This window comes from Neoarius graeffei, chromosome 8 (assembly GCF_027579695.1).
Source record: "Neoarius graeffei isolate fNeoGra1 chromosome 8, fNeoGra1.pri, whole genome shotgun sequence".
Classification (NCBI taxonomy): Eukaryota; Metazoa; Chordata; class Actinopteri; order Siluriformes; family Ariidae; genus Neoarius; species Neoarius graeffei.
Window position 1 is genome coordinate 45,380,760 of NC_083576.1, and position 23,456 is coordinate 45,404,215.

Genomic DNA, 23,456 nt, shown 5'->3' on the forward strand with positions numbered 1-23,456 from the left:
GAGTCTTACATCACTGTAACGTGTCATTTCATTGACAACAAATGGCAAATGAAAAACCATGTTTTACAGACTCGTGTTTTGGGAGACATTCAGGAGTTAATATCGGGCAGGTTCTGAGAGGTGCGTGTGAAGAGTGGGGTATATTGGACAAGGCACTGGCTTTCGTCACCGACAACGCTTCTAACATGATCAAAGCTGATGAAGAGGCAGAGATGTCACCACACATAAAGTGCTTCGCACACACACTCAATCTGATAACACAAGACGCCCTGAAGACTGCGTCCACAGAAAGGCTTTTAGGGCGCGTGAGAAGAATTGTGGGGGTTTTTCAGCGCAGTTGCAACCACAGTTTTGAAGGAGAAGCAAAGTTTTCTGGGGCTTCCACGCCACAAGCTCAAAGCAGACGTGAAAACCCAATGGAATAGTTCTTTCAAGATGTTGGAACGATTTCTTGAACAACAAGCTGCGGTGATGGCGACACTTCTCAACAAGAAAGTCAGAAAAGGCTCGTGTGACATGCACACACTCCGTGAAAGTGATCTCTTGACTACCGAACAAATGGTGAGTTTGCTAGCTCCGCTAAAGGCTGCTACCACTCTGATGTGCGAGGAGAAGCAACTCACTGTGTCCATCATCTCACCTCTCCGAATGAAGTTGTTGGCGCATTTCGAATCCACACCGGATGACGCCCCCTTAATCAAAGACATGAAACGACTCATGGCTGATGATCTTCGAGAGCGGTATGTGGACAAGGAACCATTCTTAATCCGAGCAGCTGCTTTGGACCCCTGATTCAAAAAGCTTCCTTTCCTGGGTGATGAGAGAAGAAACCAAACCTTTGAATATCTTGCTGAAGAAGTGGCACAGCTGAAGGAACAGAGGGTAAGTTGTTTCTCATCTTAAGTTGTTCATTTAATAGTGATGGTGTTTAATTTAATTTAATAGTAATGCTGATAAACTCGTTGTCCCATTGAATACCTATTTACTATTAAGTTTGCCTTTATGTGTGTCTGTCTGTGTGTGTTACAGAATGAGTCAGAGACCCAGCCTGAGGAAACACCTCACTCTTCTCATGACCCGATTCCTATGGAGCTAAATGAGTTGTGTGATGCGGAAACCACTGAAGGTATGTATGTATGTATGTATGTATGTATGTATGCATGTATGTATGTATGTATGTATTTATACATTGTAGACATACTTGATAAAATCACACTCAAATCTACTCTTATATATAAAACACACAACTATAATCAAGTCTTATTTTTTTTTTTATTTCTATTCCATTCTAGAATGCCCTCCTGTTTCCAAGAAATCAAAGGTATTAGAGGACCTGTTTGACGACTCCTTCTGTACTGAGGACCAAAATGTCAGAGACAAAACATCCAAAGAGCTAGCCCATGATGAAATTAGGAAGTACAGAGATGTTGCATCTTTGAGTCTAGATGGTAAGGTGTTAGACTGGTGGAGAGCTCACCAGGCTGAGTTTCCTCTCCTTGCAGACCTGGCCAAGACTTACTTACAGTGGTGCTTGAAAGTTTGTGAACCCTTTAGAATTTTCGATATTTCTGCATAAATATGACCTAAAACATCATCAGATTTTCACACAAGTCCTAAAAGTAGATAAAGAGAACCCAGTTAAACAAATGAGAGAAAAATATTTTACTTGGTCATTTATTTATTGAGGAAAATGATCCAATATTACATATCTGTGAGTGGCAAAAGTATGTGAACCTCTAGGATTAGCAGTTAATTTGAAGGTGAAATTCGAGTCAGGTGTTTTCAATCAATGGGATGACAATCAGATGTGAGTGGGCACCCTGTTTTATTTAAAGAACAGGGATCTATCAAAGTCTGATCTTCACAACACATGTTTGTGGAAGTGTATCATGGCACGAACAAAGGAGATTTCTGAGGACCTCAGAAAAAGCGTTGTTGATGCTCATCAGGCTGGAAAAGGTTACAAAACCATCTCTAAAGAGTTTGGACTCCACCAATCCACAGTCAGACAGATTGTGTACAAATGGAGGAAATTCAAGACCATTGTTACCCTCCCCAGGAGTGGTCGACCAACAAAGATCATTCCAAGAGCAAGGCGTGTAATAGTCGGCGAGGTCACAAAGGACCCCAGGGTAACTTCTAAGCAACTGAAGGCCTCTCTCACATTGGCTAATGTTAATGTTCATGAGTCCACCATCAGGAGAACACTGAACAACAATGGTGTGCATGGCAGGGTTGCAAGGAGAAAGCCACTGCTCTCCAAAAAGAACATTGTGGCTCATCTGCAGTTTGCTAAAGATCATGTGGACAAGCCAGAAGGCTATTGGAAAAATATTTTGTGGATGGATGTGACCAAAATAGAACTTTTTGGTTTAAATGAGAAGCGTTATGTTTGGAGAAAGGAAAACACTGCATTCCAACATAAGAACCTTATCCCATCTGTGAAACATGGTGGTGGTAGTATCATGGTTTGGGCCTGTTTTGCTGCATCTGGGCCAGGACGGCTTGCCATCATTGATGGAACAATGAATTCTGAATTATACCAGCGAATTCTAAAGGAAAATGTCAGGACATCTGTCCATGAACTGAATCTCAAGAGAAGGTGGGTCATGCAGCAAGACAACGACCCTAAGCACACAAGTCGTTCTACCAAAGAATGGTTAAAGAAGAATAAAGTTAATGTTTTGGAATGGCCAAGTCAAAGTCCTGACCTTAATCCAATGGAAATGTTGTGGAAGGACCTGAAGCGAGCAGTTCATGTGAGGAAACCCACCAACATCCCAGAGTTGAAGCTGTTCTGTACGGAGGAATGGGCTAAAATTCCTCCAAGCCGTTGTACAAGACTGATCAACAGTTACCGTAAACGTTTAGTTGCAGTTATTGCTGCACAAGGGGGTCACACCAGATACTGAAAGCAAAGGTTCACATACTTTTGCCACCCACAGATAAGTAATATTGGATCATTTTCCTCAATAAATAAATTACCAAGTATAATATTTTTGTTTCATTTGTTTAACTGGGTTCTCTTTATCTACTTTTAGATCTTGTGTGAAAATCTGATGATGTTTTAGGTCATATTTATGCAGAAATATAGAAAATTCTAAAGGGTTCACAAACTTTCAAGCACCACTGTATGCATTCCTGGTACAAGTGTACCATCAGAACGTGTATTTAGTACAGCAGGGGACATCGTGCGTTCAGAGCATAGTGTATTGTCTTCTGAGCATGTGGACCAGTTGATTTTCTTGAAGAAAAATCTGTCAAGGAGCACCACTGAGAGTATTGAACTGTAGGGGTCAGCCTCCTTGTTTTTGGTTGTTTTGCCATTAATGGGCTGTAGGCTTATGTCCTAGGCTTGTGTTACTTTTGATTCTTACTGCACTTAAACTGGTTTTGTTGAGTAACTGTTCTATTTGCAAGACCCCTGCTATAGCTCAAGCCATGTGTGACCACTATTACCTCATTCTTCTAAAATGCAAATTCATTTTTGTTATTTTATAGTGAATGGGCTGTAGGCTTATGTCCTAGACTTTTGTTACTTCTTGTTATTATTGCACTTTAACTCATTTTGTGGAGTAACTGTTCTATTTGCAGTTCACCTACTGCAGAGGATGTGTGACCATTACCTCTTAATAAAATGCAAATTATTTTTCAAAATGTAACCAAAAAAAGTGCAGGGTTGATGTACTTGAACTGTAGACTGTAGAGGTCAGTCTTTGTTTTGTTGTCTTTTTTTTAACAGTGAATAGGCTAATTGGCCATACTAGACCTGCACAGTAAGCACTAGACTTTATTTTGTTCTTATTACAATTTATCTGATTGCACTTTATTTTACTCTTTTTGTGGAGTAACTGTTCTATTTGCAACTGCTATGTAACATACTTGTGTGAATAGAATACTGTATTCTTAATAAAAGGCAAATGATTTATTTTTTTGTTGATTTATTTGAAACTTAATAGATATAATGTATAAGAATATCGAGTATTGAATCGTATCGAATCGTATCATGGGGAATTCTGAAGTATCGAAAATAATCGAATCGTTGACTTAAAAAAATCGATATCGTATCGAATCATCATTAAGGCTCCGATTTACACCCCTAGTAGGAGAAGAGTAACCAATCAGAGCATGCGATTGCTTATATCCAGCGAATGTGGAATAAATTTTATATATATATATATATATATATATATATAAAACTGTGCAAAAGTCTTAGTTGCAGATTTCTATTTTATGACTTCTACATTATTGAGTCAATGCAAAAACGTATTTTAAACTTTTTAGAGTTCCAAATGTTCATTTTCCAGCACAAAATTAAATGTTACAGAAAAAAAAGTTTGTATCTGAGACACATGACATAAGAGACCACTTTTCAGATTAAAAAAAGAAAACATAATGAAGGCTATGGGGTTTTGCTGCAAAATTAAGAAGCAAGTGTGGCAAAGTGTCCAGAAGAACTGCTGCTGATTCTGCAAGATGCTCAGTAAAACCTACAACTAATTTCCTTATAAAACTGCAATAATTGTACCTGAGACTACTATTTTTTTTTTTTTTTTTTTGAAAGCAAAGGGTTGTCTCACATCAAATACTGACTTTGTTTCATTACCTTGCCTGCTACGGAGTAAGTGGGGTGAGGTATTATTTTCGGTCAGGTTTCTTTGTTTTTTTGTGAACAATATTATAGGAAAATGGCTGTGTGGCAGTTTGTAGGAGTGGGAGGAGCACAGAAGACAGCAGGCCAGAACTGAGTTTTGTAACTCTTTTTATTTTGACACTTTTCAGTTGTCTGTTGCACACTCTCGTACACACACAGACACGTGCACACACATCAGGTGTCTGGTTGGGAAGAGAGCTCCTCCTCTGCTCTCGCTCTCTCCTTAAATAGGGCGCGGTCACTGGGGAAGACACACAAACACACATTAATCAACATCAGGTGCAGTGATTTTGCCACTTACCTTCCCTGACTCCTCCCTCCGGTCACAGACTGACGCTTGACCATGCCTCCGCTGCCACATACCCCCACCGCCCGACTCAGGCCGGGCGGCTGTCCAGCCTGCAGCCGACTCCCCGGACGGGAGAGCGTCACATCCATAACGGAATTATGTCACATCCATAACGCTGATTTTTTTCTTCCTAGATTCTGCTTGAAATAGAAAATATTTTAAACAAAGGCTTTTTTTTATTTTCAGCTAAGACTCCTTTATTAAATGCATGCCTGCATTTGGATATTATGTTTGCAATTTCACAGAGTTTGATGAATGTGTAGTCACCCTGGAAATGGGGTATTTTTTCCGTCACATCCATAACGCATATCTTTTTTGGCATTTTCTAGAGTTCTAAATGTACTATGGGAATTCTTTTTTTCCCATGACTTCTCCAATATGAGAGGTCTTAAAAATATATAACAAATTTTAAAATACTGGAAAGGAATAAAAATTAACTAGGTCAGTTGTTGCCATTTTGAGTCCAAATGTCACATCCATAACGCTGGAATTGCTCAGAGGAAGTCCGCCACGGCCATCTGCGCCCCCGGCCTGTGGATCACCTTGAAGTTAAAGGGTTGGAGTGCCAGATACCAACGGGTCATCTGCGGTGGAGCCACTGGAGGGGCGTGTGGTCCGAACAGAGGGTGAAAGGGCGTCCCAGCAGGTAGTAATGGAGGGTGAGGACCGCCCAATTGATCGCCAGGCACTCTTTTTCAATGGTGCTGTAGCGCCCCTCACACACTGACAGCTTCCTACTGATGTACAGCACTGGGCGGTCCTCCCCCTCCACCTCCTGGGACAAACCAGCCCCCAGCCCTCTGTCCGACGCATCCGTCTGTAACATAAATGGGAGAGAAAAGTCAGGGGAGTGTAACAGTGGCCCCCCCCCACACAGTGCAGCCTTCACCTCAGAGAAAGCCCGCTGGCATTGCTCCGTCCACTGGACCGGATCTGGTGCCCCCTTTTTAGTCAGATCAGTCAGCGGGCTGGTGACAGCCGAATAATTAGGTATAAACCTACTATAGTAGCCAGCCAGCCCCAGGAACTGTCTCACCCCCTTTTTGGTCTTGGGCCTCGGGCAGGCCGCAATTGCTGCTGTCTTGTTAATTTGGGGACGCACCTGCCCGTTGCCCAAGTGGAAGCCCAGATACCATACTTCCACCTGCCCAATCGCACACTTCTTCGGGTTGGCTGTGAGACCCGCTTGCCTCAGCGACCTAAGGACGGCCCTCAGGTGTTGTAGGTGCCGCGGCCAGTCATTACTATACATAATGATGTCATCTAAGTATGCGGACGCGTAGGTGGCGTGGGGGTGGAAGACCCTATCCATCAGCCACTGGAACGTAGCGGGCGCCCCAAATAGCCCAAAAGGAAGTGTGACAAACTGGTGTAAGCCAAACGGTGTGGAAAAGGCCGTTTTTTCTCGGGATAATGGAGTCAAGGGGATCTGCCAATAACTCTTTGTCAAATCCAGTGTCGAGTAAAAGCGAGCCGTGCCTAGTCGATTGAGCAACTCATCAATACGAGGCACTGGGTACACGTCGAATTTAGACACCACATTGACTTTTCTATAGTCTACACAAAACCGGACCGACCCGTTGGCCTTGGGTACCAAGACCACCGGGCTGCTCCAGTCACTGTGGGACTCCTCGGCGATGCCCATTTCAAGCATGGCCTCGAGTTCTTCCCGAACCACTTTTTTCTTGTGTTCGGGTAGCCGGTAAGGGCGGCTGTGCACTACCACCCCCGGGGGCATCTCAATGTGGTGCTCTATGAGGTCGGTGCGGCCAGGCAGGGGCAAGAACACGTCCAAAAATTCGGTCTGCAACTGGACAACCTCTGCGAGTTGGGTCAGGGAGAGGTGGTCTCCACAGGGGACCGGAGAGGTACGCGATGCCAATGTTCCCTTTTGAACCTCCGGCCCCAGCTCCGCCTTCTCCGGAACCACCAACACCAATGCCATGGGGACCTCCTCGTTCCAGAGTTTGAGTAGATTGAGGTGGTAAATCTGTAGCACCGCACCCCTGTCCGTTCGCCTCACCTCATAGTCGACGTCCCTGACTCGCCGCATGACCTCAAAGGGTCCTTGCCACTTGGCGATTAATTTGGAGCTCGATGTGGGCAACAGTATGAGTACTTTATCTCCTGGTGCGAACTCCCTAAGGCACGTACCCTTGTACAGGTGGGTTTGCCATTCTTGAGCCTGCCGCAAATTCTCCTGGGTTAGGTGGGTGAGTGTGTGGAGTTTTGCACACAGGTCAATAATGTACTGAATCTCATTTTTACTTGGTGAAGGTCCCTCCTCCCAATTTTCTCGCAGCACGTCTAAAATGCTGCGCAGCTTACGCCCATATAACAATTCAAACGGGGAGAACCCCGTGGAGGATTGTGGGACCTCTCGCACTGCAAATAACAAGGGTTCGAGCCATTTATCCCAATTACGTGCATCCTCACTTACGAATTTCTTAATTATATTTTTTTGGGTGTGATTGAATCATTCGACTAAACCGTCTGTTTGTGGGTGATAAACGCTAGTGCGGATCGGCTTAATTCCTAATAACCCATACAGTTCATTCAGTGTTCGTGACATAAACGAGGTGCCTTGATCAGTCAGAATCCCTTTGGGGATTCCAACTCGGGAGATGACGTGGAAGAGTGCTTCCGCAATACTGCATGCTGAAATATTGCGAAGAGGCACTGCTTCCGGGTATTGCGTTGCGTAGTCCACTAGAACTAATATAAAGCGATACCCTCGTGTTGACCGATCTAATGGCCCGACGAGCTCCATCCCAATCCTTTCGAACGGGGTCTCGATTAATGGGAGAGGGAGCAAAGGCTTTTGGAATGGTCGCTAGATTTACTAACTGGCATTCGCAGCATGCCGTACACCACTTACGGACATCGCTGCGAATTCCTGGCCAATAGAACCGGGCCATTATTCGGGCTAGTGTTTTATCCTGCCCTAAGTGTCCAGCCATGGGATTAAAGTGAGCCGCCTGGAATAACAATTCCCGGCGGCTTTTTGGAATCAAAAGCTGTGTGATTTGTTCTTTAGTCTGAGTGTCCTGCGTCACTCGGTATAATATATCCTTCATAATTGAGAAGTAGGGGAAGGACGGGGTGGCATTTGGTTGGAGCGTTTGACCATCAATTACTCTCACTTGGTCAAACGCATGCCGCAGAGTCTCGTCTCACAACTGTTCTAATGGAAAATCCGCAAGGGATTCCCCAATAGAAGGAGGAGGGGCCTGCGGCTCCTCACGCTGACGCGGAAATGACGTAGACGGCTCTGTGACAGCTGCTCCCGCCAATGTGACACTGGGACCTCCCCCTGCGGAACTATGGCAGGACCCACTCTTCACTAAATGACTCATTAATTCCCCAAATCCCGGCCAATCAGTTCCCAAAATTATCGAGTGGGTAAGGCGAGGATTAACCGCCGCCTTTACTCTAAATTTTTCCCCTCAAAAAAGAATGTGGACCAACACTAAGGGGTAGTTGTGAACATCCCCATGCACACACAACACCTTCACCAATTGTGCTCCCTCCAATGCCTCGTTTTGCACCAGGCTTTGGTGGATTGAGGTCTGATTACATCCGGAGTCCACCAACGCCTGATATGTATCCCCTTGGACACTCACTGGTATGCAATACGCTCCGGCCCGATCGAGGGCGGCTGCTGGTGCGTCGGGGATCTGAACCACCACGCCCACCTCCATTGCCGAGCACTGCTGTTGGAGGTGGCCCAGCTCCCTGCAGCGCCAGCAAACTGGCCCGGGCTTCCTCTCTGCACTGGCGCTCTGGGGCTCACTCACCTGAGGGGGGGAGAGACAGACACAGAAGGGAAAAATGGGAGGGCACCGCGGGTGCGGCGGGCTAGCTGGAGTGGCGCCGGCCCCCTCCTCCGCGGTGGGGGAACGGGGTGAGGACGAGACACAGGAGGGGGGAGAGGGAAGAAGAGGTTGTCTGCTGTCCTGCAGTCGGGACAGCCGCCAAATGGTCCTCCGCCAGCTCGATGGCCTGATCCAGCGACGCCGGGCGGTGGCACTGGACCCACTCTGCGGTTCCTGTTGGTAGGCGAGCGATGAACTGCTCCAGTACCACCTGATCGATGATTCCCTCAGTGTCGCGGTTGTCGGCCCTCAACCACCGCTAGCAGGCGTCCCAGAGTTGCTGGCTAAACGCAAACGGCCAGCCGACTTCCTCCAAGCACAGAGCATGGAAGCGCTGTCGCTGCTGTTCAGGGGTGCGCCCCACACTCTGGAGGACGGCCCGGCGGAGGTCCACGTAGACTAGCCGGCGGTCGGCGGGGAGCTGTAGCGCGGCCAGCTGCGCCTCGCCCGTTAGCAGGGGGAGGAGGCGTGCCACGCGCTGTTCCACCGGCCAGCCCGAGGCCTCTGCTACCTGCTCAAAGAGCGTGAGGAAGGCCTCGGGGTCGTCATACAGGCCCATCTTCGTTAGGGTGAGGGGGAAGGGCCCGCGGTGGTGGAGGTGGTGGACCCCGCCGACGCGAGGAGGTGCCGGAACGCCTGTCGATCTTCCTGCTGTGCGAACACCAGGGCCTTGAACCGTTGCTCTTGCTCTTTCCGGAGGGCGACTAGCGCCTGGTGCTGGCTCTGCTGGGCCGTGGCGAGGGTGTGGACCAGGTCAGCGAAAGGGGAGGACTCCATGGGGCTGTTCTTCTTTTGCGCTCCAATTCCCAGGTTTCGGCACCACTGTGGCAGTTTGTAGGAGTGGGAGGAGCACAGAAGATGGCAGGCCAGAACTGAGTTTCATAACTCTTTTTATTTTGACACTTTTCAGTTGTCTCTTGCACACTCTCGTACACACACAGACACGCGCACACACATCAGGTGTCTGGTTGGGGAGAGAGCTCCTCCTCTGCTCTCGCTCTCTCCTTAAATAGGGCGTGGTCACTGGGGAAGACACACAAACACACGTTAATCAGCATCAGGGGCAGTGATTCTGCCACTTACCTTCCCTGACTCCTCCCTCCGGGCACAGACCGACACTTGACCACGCCCCCGCTGCCACAGACTGGATCAATCTTCATAAAACTTTCAGGATAGATGGGCATTGGTCTCAAATAGAACCTCCAACATTTCAAGGTCAAGGTCACCAAAAAGGTCAAAATCGTTTTTGTTGTGTCTACTGCCTCATATACAGGCGCTAGCCACTACATCATCGTGCTGCAAGAATGTAAGTGTAACGATCGTGCACTGTGCATGCACATACACGTGTTCCAATTAAAATGGCTGGTGAGTGTATACAATTTGGTTTACCATTTGAAATAAATGGACTAGACTAAAGAAATCGCTTTCAGACACGTTTATGCTTATTACAGAGGGAAAGTGCGTTCCACTGAGCTCTAGCACAGGGCCATTTCCGAGAAATAAAAGTTTCGTTCATGGTGACAGCGTGTGTATGTCAGCCTCGGTTCGGAGGTTTCAGTTTCGAAAACTGTAAGAGGTAAGAGTAGAATAGTATAAAGCACAGACACTTGGTATATTTTACTTCTGTGATTTTTAAATTGTTCATTTTTGGATTATGCTTCATTTTTGTGGCTACTGCCTCATAGAGTAAATATATATGCTATATTTACTGTATGGACATGGTATCAGAAAACTTGGTTGGAAGCACAGGTGTTTGTTACCTGCAGGGCATTTCTGCCTGTTGCACCTCTGCCGGTGCCAGTGGGCCAGCTACAGGGTCGTCAGCTGGGAGTCACCCTTCGCAGATGTTTCTCCCCTTCAATCCCAGAGCATCTCTAGGTGATAGGGCAGTGGTAGGGACGTCTCCCTACCGCTCCCTGTGGCTGGCCCTAAGATCCTTGGTTCCCCCACTTTGGGTTTCTTCTTCTAAGCCAGATTCAGAAGCTCCCTTTCTCTGCCTCCTCAGCCAGTTCCCTGAGGGCTTCTTCTGCTTGGACCCGGTAACTCCAAGGGTCTGCAGTAGCTGCTGAGTGGATTTTCCAATGAAACCTCTGCATCCGACTTTGACAGGGTAGGTGCATACCTTCCACCCTGCTTCTGTACAAGCTGCAGCAAGCTTGCTGTACTCCTCCTTTTTTCTTTTGAAGGCTGCCTCCATTGTTTCTTCCCACGGTACTTTGAGTTCTGCCAAGATTACCGTTTTAGCAGAGGTAGACCACAGAATGATGTCTGGCCATAGGGAAGTAATGACTACCTCAGGAGGGAACTTAAGTTGCTGGTCAAGGTCAACCTTCATCTACCACTTGCATCCGGATTTCAAGATGGACCACTCCCTCTGGCTGATGTTTCCTGCTTCTGCTCCTTGTTTAACAAAACTTATCCACGGTTTGGAGGATGACGGGCTGGCTCTGTTGGATTTGAGCCTGTGTTCCTGCAACACCTCTGCCAGTTTCGAGAGCACTTGGTCATGGCGCCATCTGTATTGGCCCTGGGTCAGAGCTGTTTTGCAGCCAGTGAGGATGTACTGCAAGCTTGGATTTTGTGCGTCACAAAGGCTGCAGCTGGTTTCTGAGCTGTACCAGAGGTGCACATTCTGGGGGCTTGGGAGGGTGTCATAGGTGGACCTGATGAGGAAGCTCGGTCTTGCTTGAGTGATCTTCCACATGTTGGTCCACTTTACGACTCTGTTGGTAACTGCCTCCCAGTTTGCCCACCTTCCTTGCTGATGCTGGCTCACAGCTCTTATCCTTAGCTCTTCATTCTCCATTCTGATGACTTCTGAGACCACTAGCTCTTTCCTCTCCTTTTTCTTGGCTCTGGACCATGTCTTGGGGGCTGGTCCCCACCTCAGCCCTGCCTTGCCGTGCTGTAACCACCCAACTATTTCTTAGTGTTGTAATTGTCTGATAGCCTGGTCCACTGCTTGTTCAGCCCTCCATTTGCACCCTGTTCACACTGATGCCTTGGCTTGTTGCACAACTGGATTGGGTGAGTCTCTCAGCTCAAACATGAGCCTCACCTTTTCCAGGTTGTAGCCCAGATTGAGTGACTTCAGTGGTAACTGGAGTGTGTTCTTTCCAAACAGGGCAGCACTGGAGAGGCAGTGAGGTAGACCTAACCACTTGCAGATGTAGTTGTTTGCTTTCAGGTCCATCCTCTGTACTGTTGTTGCAGAGATCTCATTCAACTTCAGCAGCCACATCAGGTGATGGTAAAGGGTGAATTAATAGCACCAGGTCTTGAATTTTCCTGGCAGGTGGCTTTGGTCTATCTTCACCAGGCCTTCTGAGAGCTGTGACATGACAGGGTGAGCCATGTGCTTGTCTGAGAGCTCAGCAGTGTATAGCCTCTCAAGGTTTCACACTGGCTGCTCTGCCAACAGTGGGATCTTTTCTCCATTGACAGAGAAGATGATGTTATCATTCCTGGACCCTTTCCAAATGAACAGGCTTCGAGACTTAGCTGATTTGATTTTCATCCTCGCCCAGCTGAGGAGCTCCTCCAGTCTCATTAACAGTTACATTGTACAAGTGGTTGTTTGTAGGAGTGTTGTGACATCATCCATGTAGCTTCTCATGGCTGGAAGACGCTGTCCTGTTTTGGCTATAACTCCTCGGGCCATCTGTCTTACTCCAATGAGGATGACTTTGAAGGCAACTGTAAACAGGATGGGTGAGATTGAACAACCCATTGCTATGCCTTTCTCGAGCTGCTACCAATTGGCTGTTATTTCCTGGATTGTGAAGAAAGCATAGAAGTTGCTGAAGTAGGCAGAAACCATATCTTGGATGCAGGTAGGCATGTGGAAAAAAATTGAGTGCATAGGTGATGAGCTGGTGCGGGACAGATCCGTATGTATTTGCCAAGTCCAGCCAGACTATGTGGAGGTCTAGCTTCTAGCTTCTTGGCTGTCTGAATTTGTTCCCAGATCAGGGCAGAGTGTTCGATCCCAGGGAATCCTGGGATCCCTGCCTTCTGGCAGCTGGTATCGATGTAGTTGTTGGCCAGAAGGTAGTTGGTCATGCGTCTAGCCACTACTGTGAAGAAAATATTCCCTTCCACAATAAGCAGGGCAATGCCTCGAAACTGGGTGATGTTATGGGAGTTTTTCTCTTTGGGAATGAAGGTGGTTACAGCTCTACACCATGCCAATGGGATAGACTTAGTTTCTCAGGCAGCTCTCATTAGCTTCCACAGTCACTTCAACACCATGGGGCAGTTGTTATATACCTTGTAGGGTATGCCATTTGGTCCAGGTGCTGATGCAGATCTTGCTTTTCGCACCACCTGCTTGATTTCTGTCCACTTGGGAGGTGTGGTATCGAATTTGAAGGCAGGTTCCAGAGGACAGCAAACATACCCTGGTGAGCCAAGGGGGATGTTCTTGTTGCTGTTGCCAAGCTGTTCCCTGATGTGGTTCTCTAGTTCCTGTGGGGTGGTCTCGAGCTTCCCAAACTTCTTCTTTTCAAGCAGATCTCGGGCGTACTCAAATGGGTCTGGGAAGAAGCTAGTGCATGCTTTCTCCTTTCTGCTCCTGCATTTACGAATCTGCTCTGCTCTCCTGAGATTGGTAATCCTGGATCTTAGCTGGTCCCAGAGAGCTTTGAAACCCTCCTTCGCTCGCTCTTGTGCTTTCCTCCATGCTTTCTGTTGAAGTCATCTTTCCTTCACCAACTTAAGGATTTCTCTTTCTCTCCTTCCTTGCTGCTTGGGGATCATCTTTTTCTTGGGCATTTCCTCAAACCTCTGCCTGCCTTCTTCGTAGATGATGTTCCCAAAGACATTGAGTTTGGCTGTTGTGCTGCCCTTTAGTGAGTTCTGGAGGATTGGGTGTAACTTCTGTTCAAGAAATCTCCATGCCTCTTTGTTGCTGGCTTTTGGCCACCTGACCTTGTCCTGGTGGATTGGCTTCTCTTTTGGTGGTGCTCTTGTGGATTGGCTGCTTGCAGACTCAGCACGTGTCATTTGCAGTGGGGCATATTCATGCTGCTGGTGTTGCACTTCCTTTGGGGAAGGCTGCTGCACCTCCTCTCTCTCATCCTCAGCAGTAGTGGACTCAATAGCACTGTGGTGCTCAACCAGGCTTTGAGTCCTTCTTGTTTCACATGCAAAAGCAGTGCAAGTTTGCAAATGGGTTCTTCCCCTGCATTTTGCCTTTCTTTGATGGATGCACAGGCCCCGTTGTGTTGTCACTTTGGACCATCCGCAGCTGTACTTCCTAAGGATCTTACTGCCATTAGGCATTGCCGTTCCAGTCTTTTCTGTGTTGTCCATCCTAGTTGGTCCATCTTCCATCCTGCCTCTTGGCGGACCACTGGGCTGTCTTCTTTGTATTGTGCTTGCAGTTTCTTAGGGGGTCCATGTAGTGAGGAAGTCACTTCATGGACATGTGGAAAGGGTAACTAGCCTGTCCACCCCTGGTGCAGTCTTTCCCACCACCAGTCAGTCTTCCCTGACTGCCCTTCAGTCTTTCCTGGAAGCCAACTGCTCTATTTGCAGTAGTCACTGGTGTTCCAGATAAACTTGGTTGGAAGCACAGGTGTTTGTTACCTGTGGGGCATTTCTGCCTGTCTCACCTCCGCCAGTGCCAGTGGGCCAGCCACAGGGTCATCAGCTGGGAGCCACCCTTCAAAAACACCCTTCAAAACAATTTTATTTACAAGCAGCAGCCACATGTACCCATAGGGTACCTATTTTTTTCATGATGTCTTCCTTCATATTCACCATAAGTGCTACCGTGTGAGGTTTGTTTTGCCTGGCAACACTTGTTTATTATGGCTTACTGCTCTTTATAGTATTTTTTTATAATGTTGAAGCATTTCATTTCATTATTTTTAAGCCATTTTTGGTCTGCAGTATTTCTCTATATGGGATAGGCTCCAGCTTGCCTGCGACCCTGTACAGGATAAGTAGAAAGGAGGTTGAGCTGGGTTTGGAGAGATGGAGGTATGCATTGGAATGAAGAGGAATGAAGGTGAGCAGTTGCAAAACAGAATATATGTGCATCAATGAGAATGGGGATGAGAGTGTAGTGAAGATGCAAAGAGCAGACATAAAGAAAGTTGGTGAATTCAAGTATCTGGGGTCAACTGTGCAGGAAAATGGGGGCTGTGATAGTGAGGTGAGAAAGAGAGTGCAGGCAGGGTGGAGCAGTTGGAGAAGGATTTTGAGAGTCATTTGTGATAGGAAAGTCCCAGCAAAAGTGAAAGGTAAGATGTATAAGACAGCAGTGAGACCAGCTGTGATGTATGGATTGGAGACAGTACCCTTAACAAAGAGACAGGAGGCAAAGTTGGAGGTGGCGGAGTTGAGGATGTTAAGGTTTGATGGGAGTGACAAAGTTGGGCAGGATAAAGAATGAGCACATCCAAGGGACAGCACATGTGAAGAGCTTGGGAATTAAGCTAAGAGAGATGAGATTGAGCCCTGTGATGACCTGGCGACTTGTCCAGGGTGTACCCCGCCTTTCGCCCGTAGTCAGCTGGGATAGGCTCCAGCTTACCTGGGACCCTGTACAACAGGATAAAGCAGCTAGAGATAATGAGATGAGATGAGATGAGATGAGATGAGATGAGATGAGATGAGATGAGATGAGATGAGATGAGATGAGATGAGATGAGATGAGATGAGATGAGATGAGATGAGATGAGATGGAATGGGCACATCCTGAGAAGAGATGCAGAGCATGTTGGAAGGAGAATATTGAGGATGGAGCTGCTAGGCACACAAAAACAAGGAAGGCCAAAGAGGAGATACATGGATGTGGTGAGAGAGGACATGAAAGTGGCAGGTGTGGTAGAGAAGGATGTGGAAGACAGGGAGAAATGGAGATGAAAGATCCACTGTGGCGACCCCTAATCAGGAGCAGCCAAAAGAAGAAGAAGAAGAACTAAGACATTTCAGAGATCGCTATTCGATTGAAGACATTTGTATACATTGGGAGATGTTGCATGGATATTTTTCATAAAATGTTTGCAGTTATCAGAACCTGAAAATAGTGTTGCAGGACAGAAAGAATAAATGTTCATGAAAAATTTAAATAATATTGGCTGGCTTTGAGTGGTCTATCAGATATATTCCATTCGGCTAGCATGATATTGAACAAGTTGAAGACAAGTTCAATATCATACTAGCTGAATGGAATATATTTGATAGACCATGAAAAAAAGCCAGCCAATATTATTATAATTATACATACTCTCTTTATATCAGCATTCTTGAAGGCCAATGCGAGCTTACCTGTGAGTTGGTGCTGTTAGCATGGCAGTCCAGTTGCCTTCTAGTTGATGTAGCATTAAGTAGTAGCATTACCGAAGGCCAACGCAAGCTTACCTGCAACTCAGTGCTATTAGCACAGCAGTCCAGTTACCGTCTAGCCCGTGTAGCATTCAGCAGTAGTGTTAGCGAAGGCCATTGCGAGCTTACTCACGACTCGGTGCTGTTAGCACAGCAGTCTAGCTACCTTCTAGCCGGTGTAGTGTTAGTGAAGGCCAGTGCTAGCACAGGCCAACGCTAGCGCAGTCAAGCCAATATTGGCAAATATTATTATTATTATTATTATTATTATTATCCCTGTGTAATTTACTTAGTTACTTTTAAAATCAACATCGACAATTACAAATAACAGAGTGACCTGGCAGCCAAAATTCTCTCAAAATCTTCCACTTTTAACAAAGCAAACCTTGCAGCCATGTTTGTTTACAAAGTGTCACAGTCACTTGCTAGTGCAGAAGTTTTACATCTCCGACGTGTCTCTTTTCCAGTTTTTCAATGTCCGTTGATATGTTTTTGTCTTGTAAATATGCTTGAAGAATATATAATGAAGTTTTGGTAGCCTTTCTGGTGTTCAGCAGGTCTTCAGTTCAGTTTATTTATTTCATGCTTAATCCTAGCAGTAGCACTGGATTAGCCTCGTCTTCTCTCTTTTCCGGCCGACAAAGAAATGATTCTGCACATGCGCAACAGCAAAGTTTTGTCATTGGATCTTCGCATGTGCGCTGGTGTGTGACGTCGTGTTGTCTTGACAATGTGCAATATTATAACAATATTGCATACTCATTCTCCATTGGGGAGAGTGGCGTAATACATGGAGGATAAGCGATATGATAACAATATTGCATGCCATCAATAAACCCACTAGAACGGAATAGAATGCATGTTTTTATTCCATGGAAAACATGACTCATATGAATAATAATTAAGCATAATGAATGTTTAAAAGGAATTAAAAAGTTCATATTGTAGCAGTATGTGAAAGGAGACTGACACAACAGGTCACCCAAAGTGTTCACATGCAGACACGCATACGTACATTCACCTATATGGTTATTAATCGGCAAATATTCATACAGTCACAAATCTGTATAATTCAAGAAAATCTCACTTCATGCTCAGAAAGTCCATGAACAAAAAGTGGAATATAGTATTTACTGTAAAAGAACATGCTAAGCAAAAATAAAAGTGCTGAAAGCACATAAGATGATCAAGGTTGCTGTCTACCATGTTCTAACTCTGGGATTGGCACCAGTGCCACTGAAACACTAGTTTGACAGTTGGAATTATTTCACAGATTTGTGTCTTTGTCTGCACAGATTTGTGTTTCAGTTTCTTGGTTAACTATTTTCATAACCAAATCATTGTTCAGCAGTATTGTCAAGAGAGTCATTACTTAATAAAATGTATGTTTGGCATACGTGTACGCTGTGCACTGTGCATGAGGGGTCATATTTTGAACTTAGAGATAATTACAGGCATCATTTCTAGGCATTTATTTTAAACCAATTATGATTAAATCGGCTCAGTGATTAACTTGATGCTCAGATCATGATGAGTGTAAATATAATTGAAATTTCACTGTAGGAGTGTGTATATCTGCAACCGTCGTCTTCTTCTTTCGGCTCCTCCCGTTAAGGGCCGTCACAGTGGATCATCTGTTTCTATCTCATGCTAGTAGTGTGTTTATCTACAACCCCAAATCAGAAGACACCAAAAAGGTATGGAAAATGCAAATATTAAAAGAAAGCAGTGATTTCCAAATTTACTTTCATTGCAGACAGTATGTACCCAAGATATTTCATGGTTTGTTTTTCTTTTTTTTTCTTTTTTTCTGGTCAACTTCATTCCATTTGTTAATATATATCCATTCCTGCATTTCAGGCTTGCAACACATTCCAGAAAAATTGAGGGGCAATTTAGAGGTGGTAATCAGGTAAAACAATTAAATAATGATGTAATTTGAAACAGGTCAACAGGTGACCTAGTCTTTGAGGCAAAAAATGCAGTGAAGACCCCATACCATTGCACATCATAAGAACTGTTTACAAGAAGAATGGGACAAAATAACACCTGAAACACTTCATCACTTGATGTATTCAGTCCCAAAATAACATTACAAAGTGGTAAATGCTTTACCATCCCAACTGTTTTTTGAAAAGTGCTGCAAGAATCAAAATTGAAATAAATGGTTTTTGTTTGTTTGTTTGTTTGTTTGTTTGTTTGTTTTGGGGGGGACCACAATAAAATTAATGAGGTAAAACATCAAATAATGTGCTGTTGTATTGTTTTGAGTGCAATACAGGTCAAATATTATTTACAAATAATTGTTTTTATTTTTTACTTCAATTACAGCATACCATCGCTACCTTTTCTGATTTGGGGTTGTAATAGGATTTGTCTCTGGTGAAGATAGCCTGATTACAGTGAAGATTAAAATGGAAATACTGGATTATTGTAGCCTCGTTAATTACACACAGATACTTCTCTGAAAGAGGATAGCTGATGTGCTTAGTAGCAGTTTTATACAGTGCATCAAACAACTGTGTTTATGTTATCTTTTGCTTACTAAATCTGATACATCCATGTTTTTTGTGGTGCTGTTTTTGGCAGGGGCCAACAGCAGCCAGATGGTCAAGTTGCCAAACATTCAGCACTTCTTGTGTCTTTCATTCTGGCCAAGCCACTGGCTTTCAGTATGCATGACTATTTTTAGGTCATTAATACTGTAAATGTGACCAGTATAATGTTTAAGCAGAGCTAGGCAACAGTGCAATTCACAGATTTATATTGCTATTTACATTGCTCAGAGAGAGTAAGGTTTCATCTGTTTGAGGTGAAATGTCATCTGACCTCCAGTCCTCCTCTTTTAGAAGCTCCTTTCAGCCTCTAAGATGCAACCAAACCTCTGTATGGTTCAGAAAACTGTCTTTTTTTTTTTAATTACAACCAGTACTTAATCAAAATACACATTGATACAGACTACCCAAACTCGCAAACTTTTGTCTGTGATAATCACTTGACAGTTGTGTATAATCTACTCCTTGGTATTCTTATTCATTAAAAATGTGCAGATTGTGTGCTGCTGACATATAAATTTTCTTATACAAGTATTCACTCTTTCTTCCCATTGTAGAAAACCTTTTCCAATTGGAGACAGAGTAACATTCAGTGGTAAGGAGTGTGTGTGTCAGCAGTGCTCCCACAAGCTTGTTGCCTCAAGTGAGCCGATTAAGATTCATGGACCCAGTCGTAAGTCCCTCTCTAAACAATAATGTGTTTTATGAATGAAGTATCTGAAGAAATCCCAGTAGAGTTTATAATTTATTCTTGTGGTGTACCACACACACACACACACAAGCTAAACTCTGAATTTAATATTGGAGTTCTACTGCACGTGTACAACCTGTTGCCAAAAAAAGTTGGGATGCTGTGTAATATGTAATGCTATGATTTGCAAATCATGGAAACCCCATCTTTTATTGAAAATAGTACAAAGACAACATATCAAATGTTGAAACTGAGAAATCTTGCTCAGTTTGAATTTAGTGCCATTGACATATTTCAAAAAAGTTGGGATGGGGCAACAAAAAAACTAGAAAAACTGTGTCATGTTAAAATAATAATAATAATAATAATAATAATAATAATAATAATAATAATAATAATATATGAATCCTCATCATCACTGCCGAACACGATCTGGGCTTGAAGCAAACCATGTTTGGCTGACTTGGCCAGAATTGCAGCAGTAGGGTGGCCAGTTCCTTTCTGCGCACTCACACACATTCACACCTACGGGCAACTTAAAGTAGCCAGTTAACCTAACTGCATGTCTTTGGACTGTGGGAGAAACCGGAACACCCAGAGGAAACTCATGCAGCCACAGAGAGAACATGCAAACTTCACACAGGAAAGCCCCTGTCAGCCACTGGGCTTGATGGAGAACCTGCTTGCTGTGAGGCGACAGTGCTAACCACTGCACCACCGTGCCACCTTGTGATATGAATAATGTGATAATAATGTGTGCCAGTAATTAGGTTAATTGGCAACAGATCAGTGACATGATTGGGTATAAAAAAAAGCATCCCAGAGCAGCTGAATTTCTCAGAAGTAAAGATGGGGAGGGGTTCGCCACTCTGTGAAAGAGTACATGGGCAAATAGTGCAACAATTTTAGAATAGCATTCCTCAATATAAAATTACAAAGAATTTTGGAAATACATCATCTATGGTACATAATATCATTAAAAGATTCAGAGAATTCAGAGAAATATCTGTACACAAGGGACAAGGCCAAAAACCAAAATTGGATGCCTGTGATCTTCGGACTCTCAAGTGACAATGAATTAAAAACAGACACAATTGTGTAGTAGAAATTGCTGCATGGGCTCAGGAACAGTTCTGAAAATCATTGTCTTTGAACAGATAATCATTCGTCACTGCATTCACAAATGCAAGTTAAAACCATATATGAGTCTCTAATAATTAGAATATCATGAAAAAGTTCATTTTTTCATAATTTAATTCAAAAAGGTAATCTTTCATATATTCTATATTCATTACATGCAATATTTCAAACCTTTTTTGTTTTAATTTTTAATTTTGATGAGTATGGCGTATAGCTCATAAAAACCAGAAATCCAGTATCTCAAATCATGAGAATATTTTCTAACATCAATAAAAAAAGGATTTACAATATAGGAATGTCCAACATCTGAAAAGTATGTCCATAAAAGTATTTAGATACTCAATAGCTTGGGGCTCCTTTACCATGAATTACTGGATGAATGCGGCATGGCATGGAGGTGATCAGCCTGTGGCACTGCTGAGGTGTTATTGAAGCTCAGGTTACTTTGATAGCAGCTTTCAGCTCGTCTGTATTTTTGGATCAGGTGTTTCTCATCTACCTCTTGACAATACCCCAGAGATTCTCTTGAATGGGGTTTAGGTCAGGCGAGTTAGCTGGCCAGTCAAGCACAGTAATATCATTGTCAGCAAACCATTTGGTAGTAGTTTTGGCACTGTAGGCAGGTGCTAAGTCCTGCTGGAAAAGGAAATTGGCTTGTTAGCGCACAGAAGCATGAAGTGCTCTAAAATCTCCTGGTAGATGGCTGCGTTGACTATGGATTTGATCAAACACAGTGGACCAACACCAGCAGATGATATGGCACCCCAGATCATCACAGACTGTGGAAACTTCACACAAGACTAAAAAAACACCTTGGATTCTGTGCCTCTCCACTCTCCCTCCAGACTCTAGGACCTTGATTTCCAAATGAACTGCAAAATTTACTTTCACCTGAAAAGAGGACTTTGGACCATTGAGCAACAGTCCAGTTCTTTCTTGCCTTAGCCCAGGTAAGACGCTTCTGATGTTGTCTCTGGTTCAGGAGTGGTTTGTAGCCCCTTTCCTGAAGACATCTCTGCATGGTGACTCGATGCACTGAAACCAGCCTCAGTCTACTTCTTGTGAAGCTATCCCAAGTTCTTGAATAGACTTTTCTTGATAATCCTCTCAAGGCTGTGGTCATCCCTGTTGCTTGTGCACCTTTTCCTACCACACTTTTCCCTTCTAGTCAAATTACCAATAATATGCTTCGATACAGCACTCTGCAAACAGCCAGCCTTTTCAGCAATGACCTTCTGTGGCTTCCCCTCCTTGTGAAGGGTGTTGATGATTGTCTTCTGGATAACTGTCAAGTCAGCAATCTTCTCCATGATTGGGGTTGCATGTACTGAACTAGACCGAGAGATACATGGTATTTATACTGTTTGAAAAGTAATTTACTCAAGCTCAAAATGAAATATTCTAATATTTTGAGATTTTTTTTAAACGTTTTGCACTATAGGGCATAATTATCAAAATTAAAATATAAAAAATCTTGAAACATCTGAATTTACATGTAATGAGTCTAGAATTTATTAAATCTTAACTTTCTTAAGTAACTGATGGAAAACCTACAGCTATGACCTGTAGGTTAGAAAAGCAGCGTTGGGCTCAAAAAGTCGCCGGTTCGATTCCCAGGACTGGCAAGAAAAATGTGAGGTGAGGTGAGTTGAGTGAATAAACAGCATTCAGTATCATGGCTGAAGTGTCCTTGAGCAAGGCACCTAACCCCCAACTGCTCCTCACGCACTGTAGCATAACTGCCCACTGCTCTACGTGTGTGCTCATTGCTCACTTGTGTGTGCTCACCCCTTCAGAAGGGTTAAATGCAGAGGAGGAATTTCACTGCGTTTGAGTGAAACACCAGCCACTTTATTAGGTACCCCTGTCCACCTGCAGTTTTATGCAGTTATCTAATTAGCCAATCCCTTGACAGCAACACAACACATAAATTCATGCAGATACAAATCAAGAGCTTCTGTTAATATTCACTTCAAATATCAGAATGGGAAAAATTGTGATCTCTGTGACTTTCACTGGCATGCGTGTTGGTGCCAGATGGATTGGTTTGACTATTTCAGAAACTGCTGATCTCTTGGGGTTTTCGCACAACAACACACAGCTCTCTAGAGTTGACACAGAATGGTGCGAAAAACAAAACAATATTGAGTGAGTGACCATTCTGTGGGTGGAAATGCCTTGTTGATAAGAGAGCTCAGAGGAAAATGAACAGATTGATTCAAGCTGCCAGGAAGGATGTAGCAACTCATAGCAACTCTTTACAACTGTGCTAAGCAGAAAAGCATCTCAGCATACAACAGCAGAAGACCACATTGGGTTCCGCTCCTGCCAGCCAAGAAGAGGACTCCTAGAATCAAGAACAAGTTCCTATTAAAGTGGCGTGTGTGTGTGTGTGTGTGTGTGTGTGTGTGTCTACAGTGTCTTGCAAAAGTATTCATCCCCCATTTGTGTTTGCCCTGTTTTGTCGCATTACAAGCTGGAATTAAAATGAATTTTTTGGGGGGAGGGATTAGCACCATTTGATTTACACAACATGCCTACAACATTAAAGGTGAACACTGTTGTTTGTTGTGACACAAACAATAATTAAGATGAAAGAAACAGAAATCTGGAGTGTGCATAGGTATTCACCCCCCCCCCCCCAAAGTCAATACTTTGTACAGCCACCTGTGCCAGCGGGGGCATGGCCAAGCGTCAGTTTGTGAATGGAGGGCAGGGTCGGGGAAGGTGAGTGGCCAAGTCATTACATTAACATGTGTGTGTTTGTTGCAGGGATGGTGGAGCATAAAAGGAGGGGGAGAGCAGAGAAGGGGGGCTCTCCCTACCCGAACACGTGTGTGTTGCGTGTGTGACTGTG

At 44.4% G+C, this 23,456-nt stretch overlaps 1 protein-coding gene and 1 long non-coding RNA gene across 3 annotated transcripts in view; both read left to right on the forward strand.

The window, feature by feature from the left end:
* The window catches only part of LOC132890116 (uncharacterized), a 2,466-nt gene extending 1,086 nt beyond the window's left edge, over nt 1-1,380 (forward strand). The window contains exons 1-3 of the long non-coding RNA XR_009655161.1: nt 1-882; nt 1,030-1,126; nt 1,293-1,380. The exon at nt 1-882 is cut by the window's left edge and continues 1,086 nt beyond it. This is a non-coding gene — a long non-coding RNA (uncharacterized LOC132890116). The remainder of the gene's footprint in view (nt 883-1,029; nt 1,127-1,292) is intronic.
* Nucleotides 1-23,456, forward strand: part of ablim3 (actin binding LIM protein family, member 3) — a 345,079-nt gene that overhangs the window by 227,399 nt on the left and 94,224 nt on the right. For both annotated transcript variants that reach the window (XM_060927674.1, XM_060927673.1), the window contains exon 4: nt 19,326-19,441. In XM_060927674.1, coding sequence (XP_060783657.1) covers nt 19,326-19,441 — 116 coding nt within the window. The remainder of the gene's footprint in view (nt 1-19,325; nt 19,442-23,456) is intronic.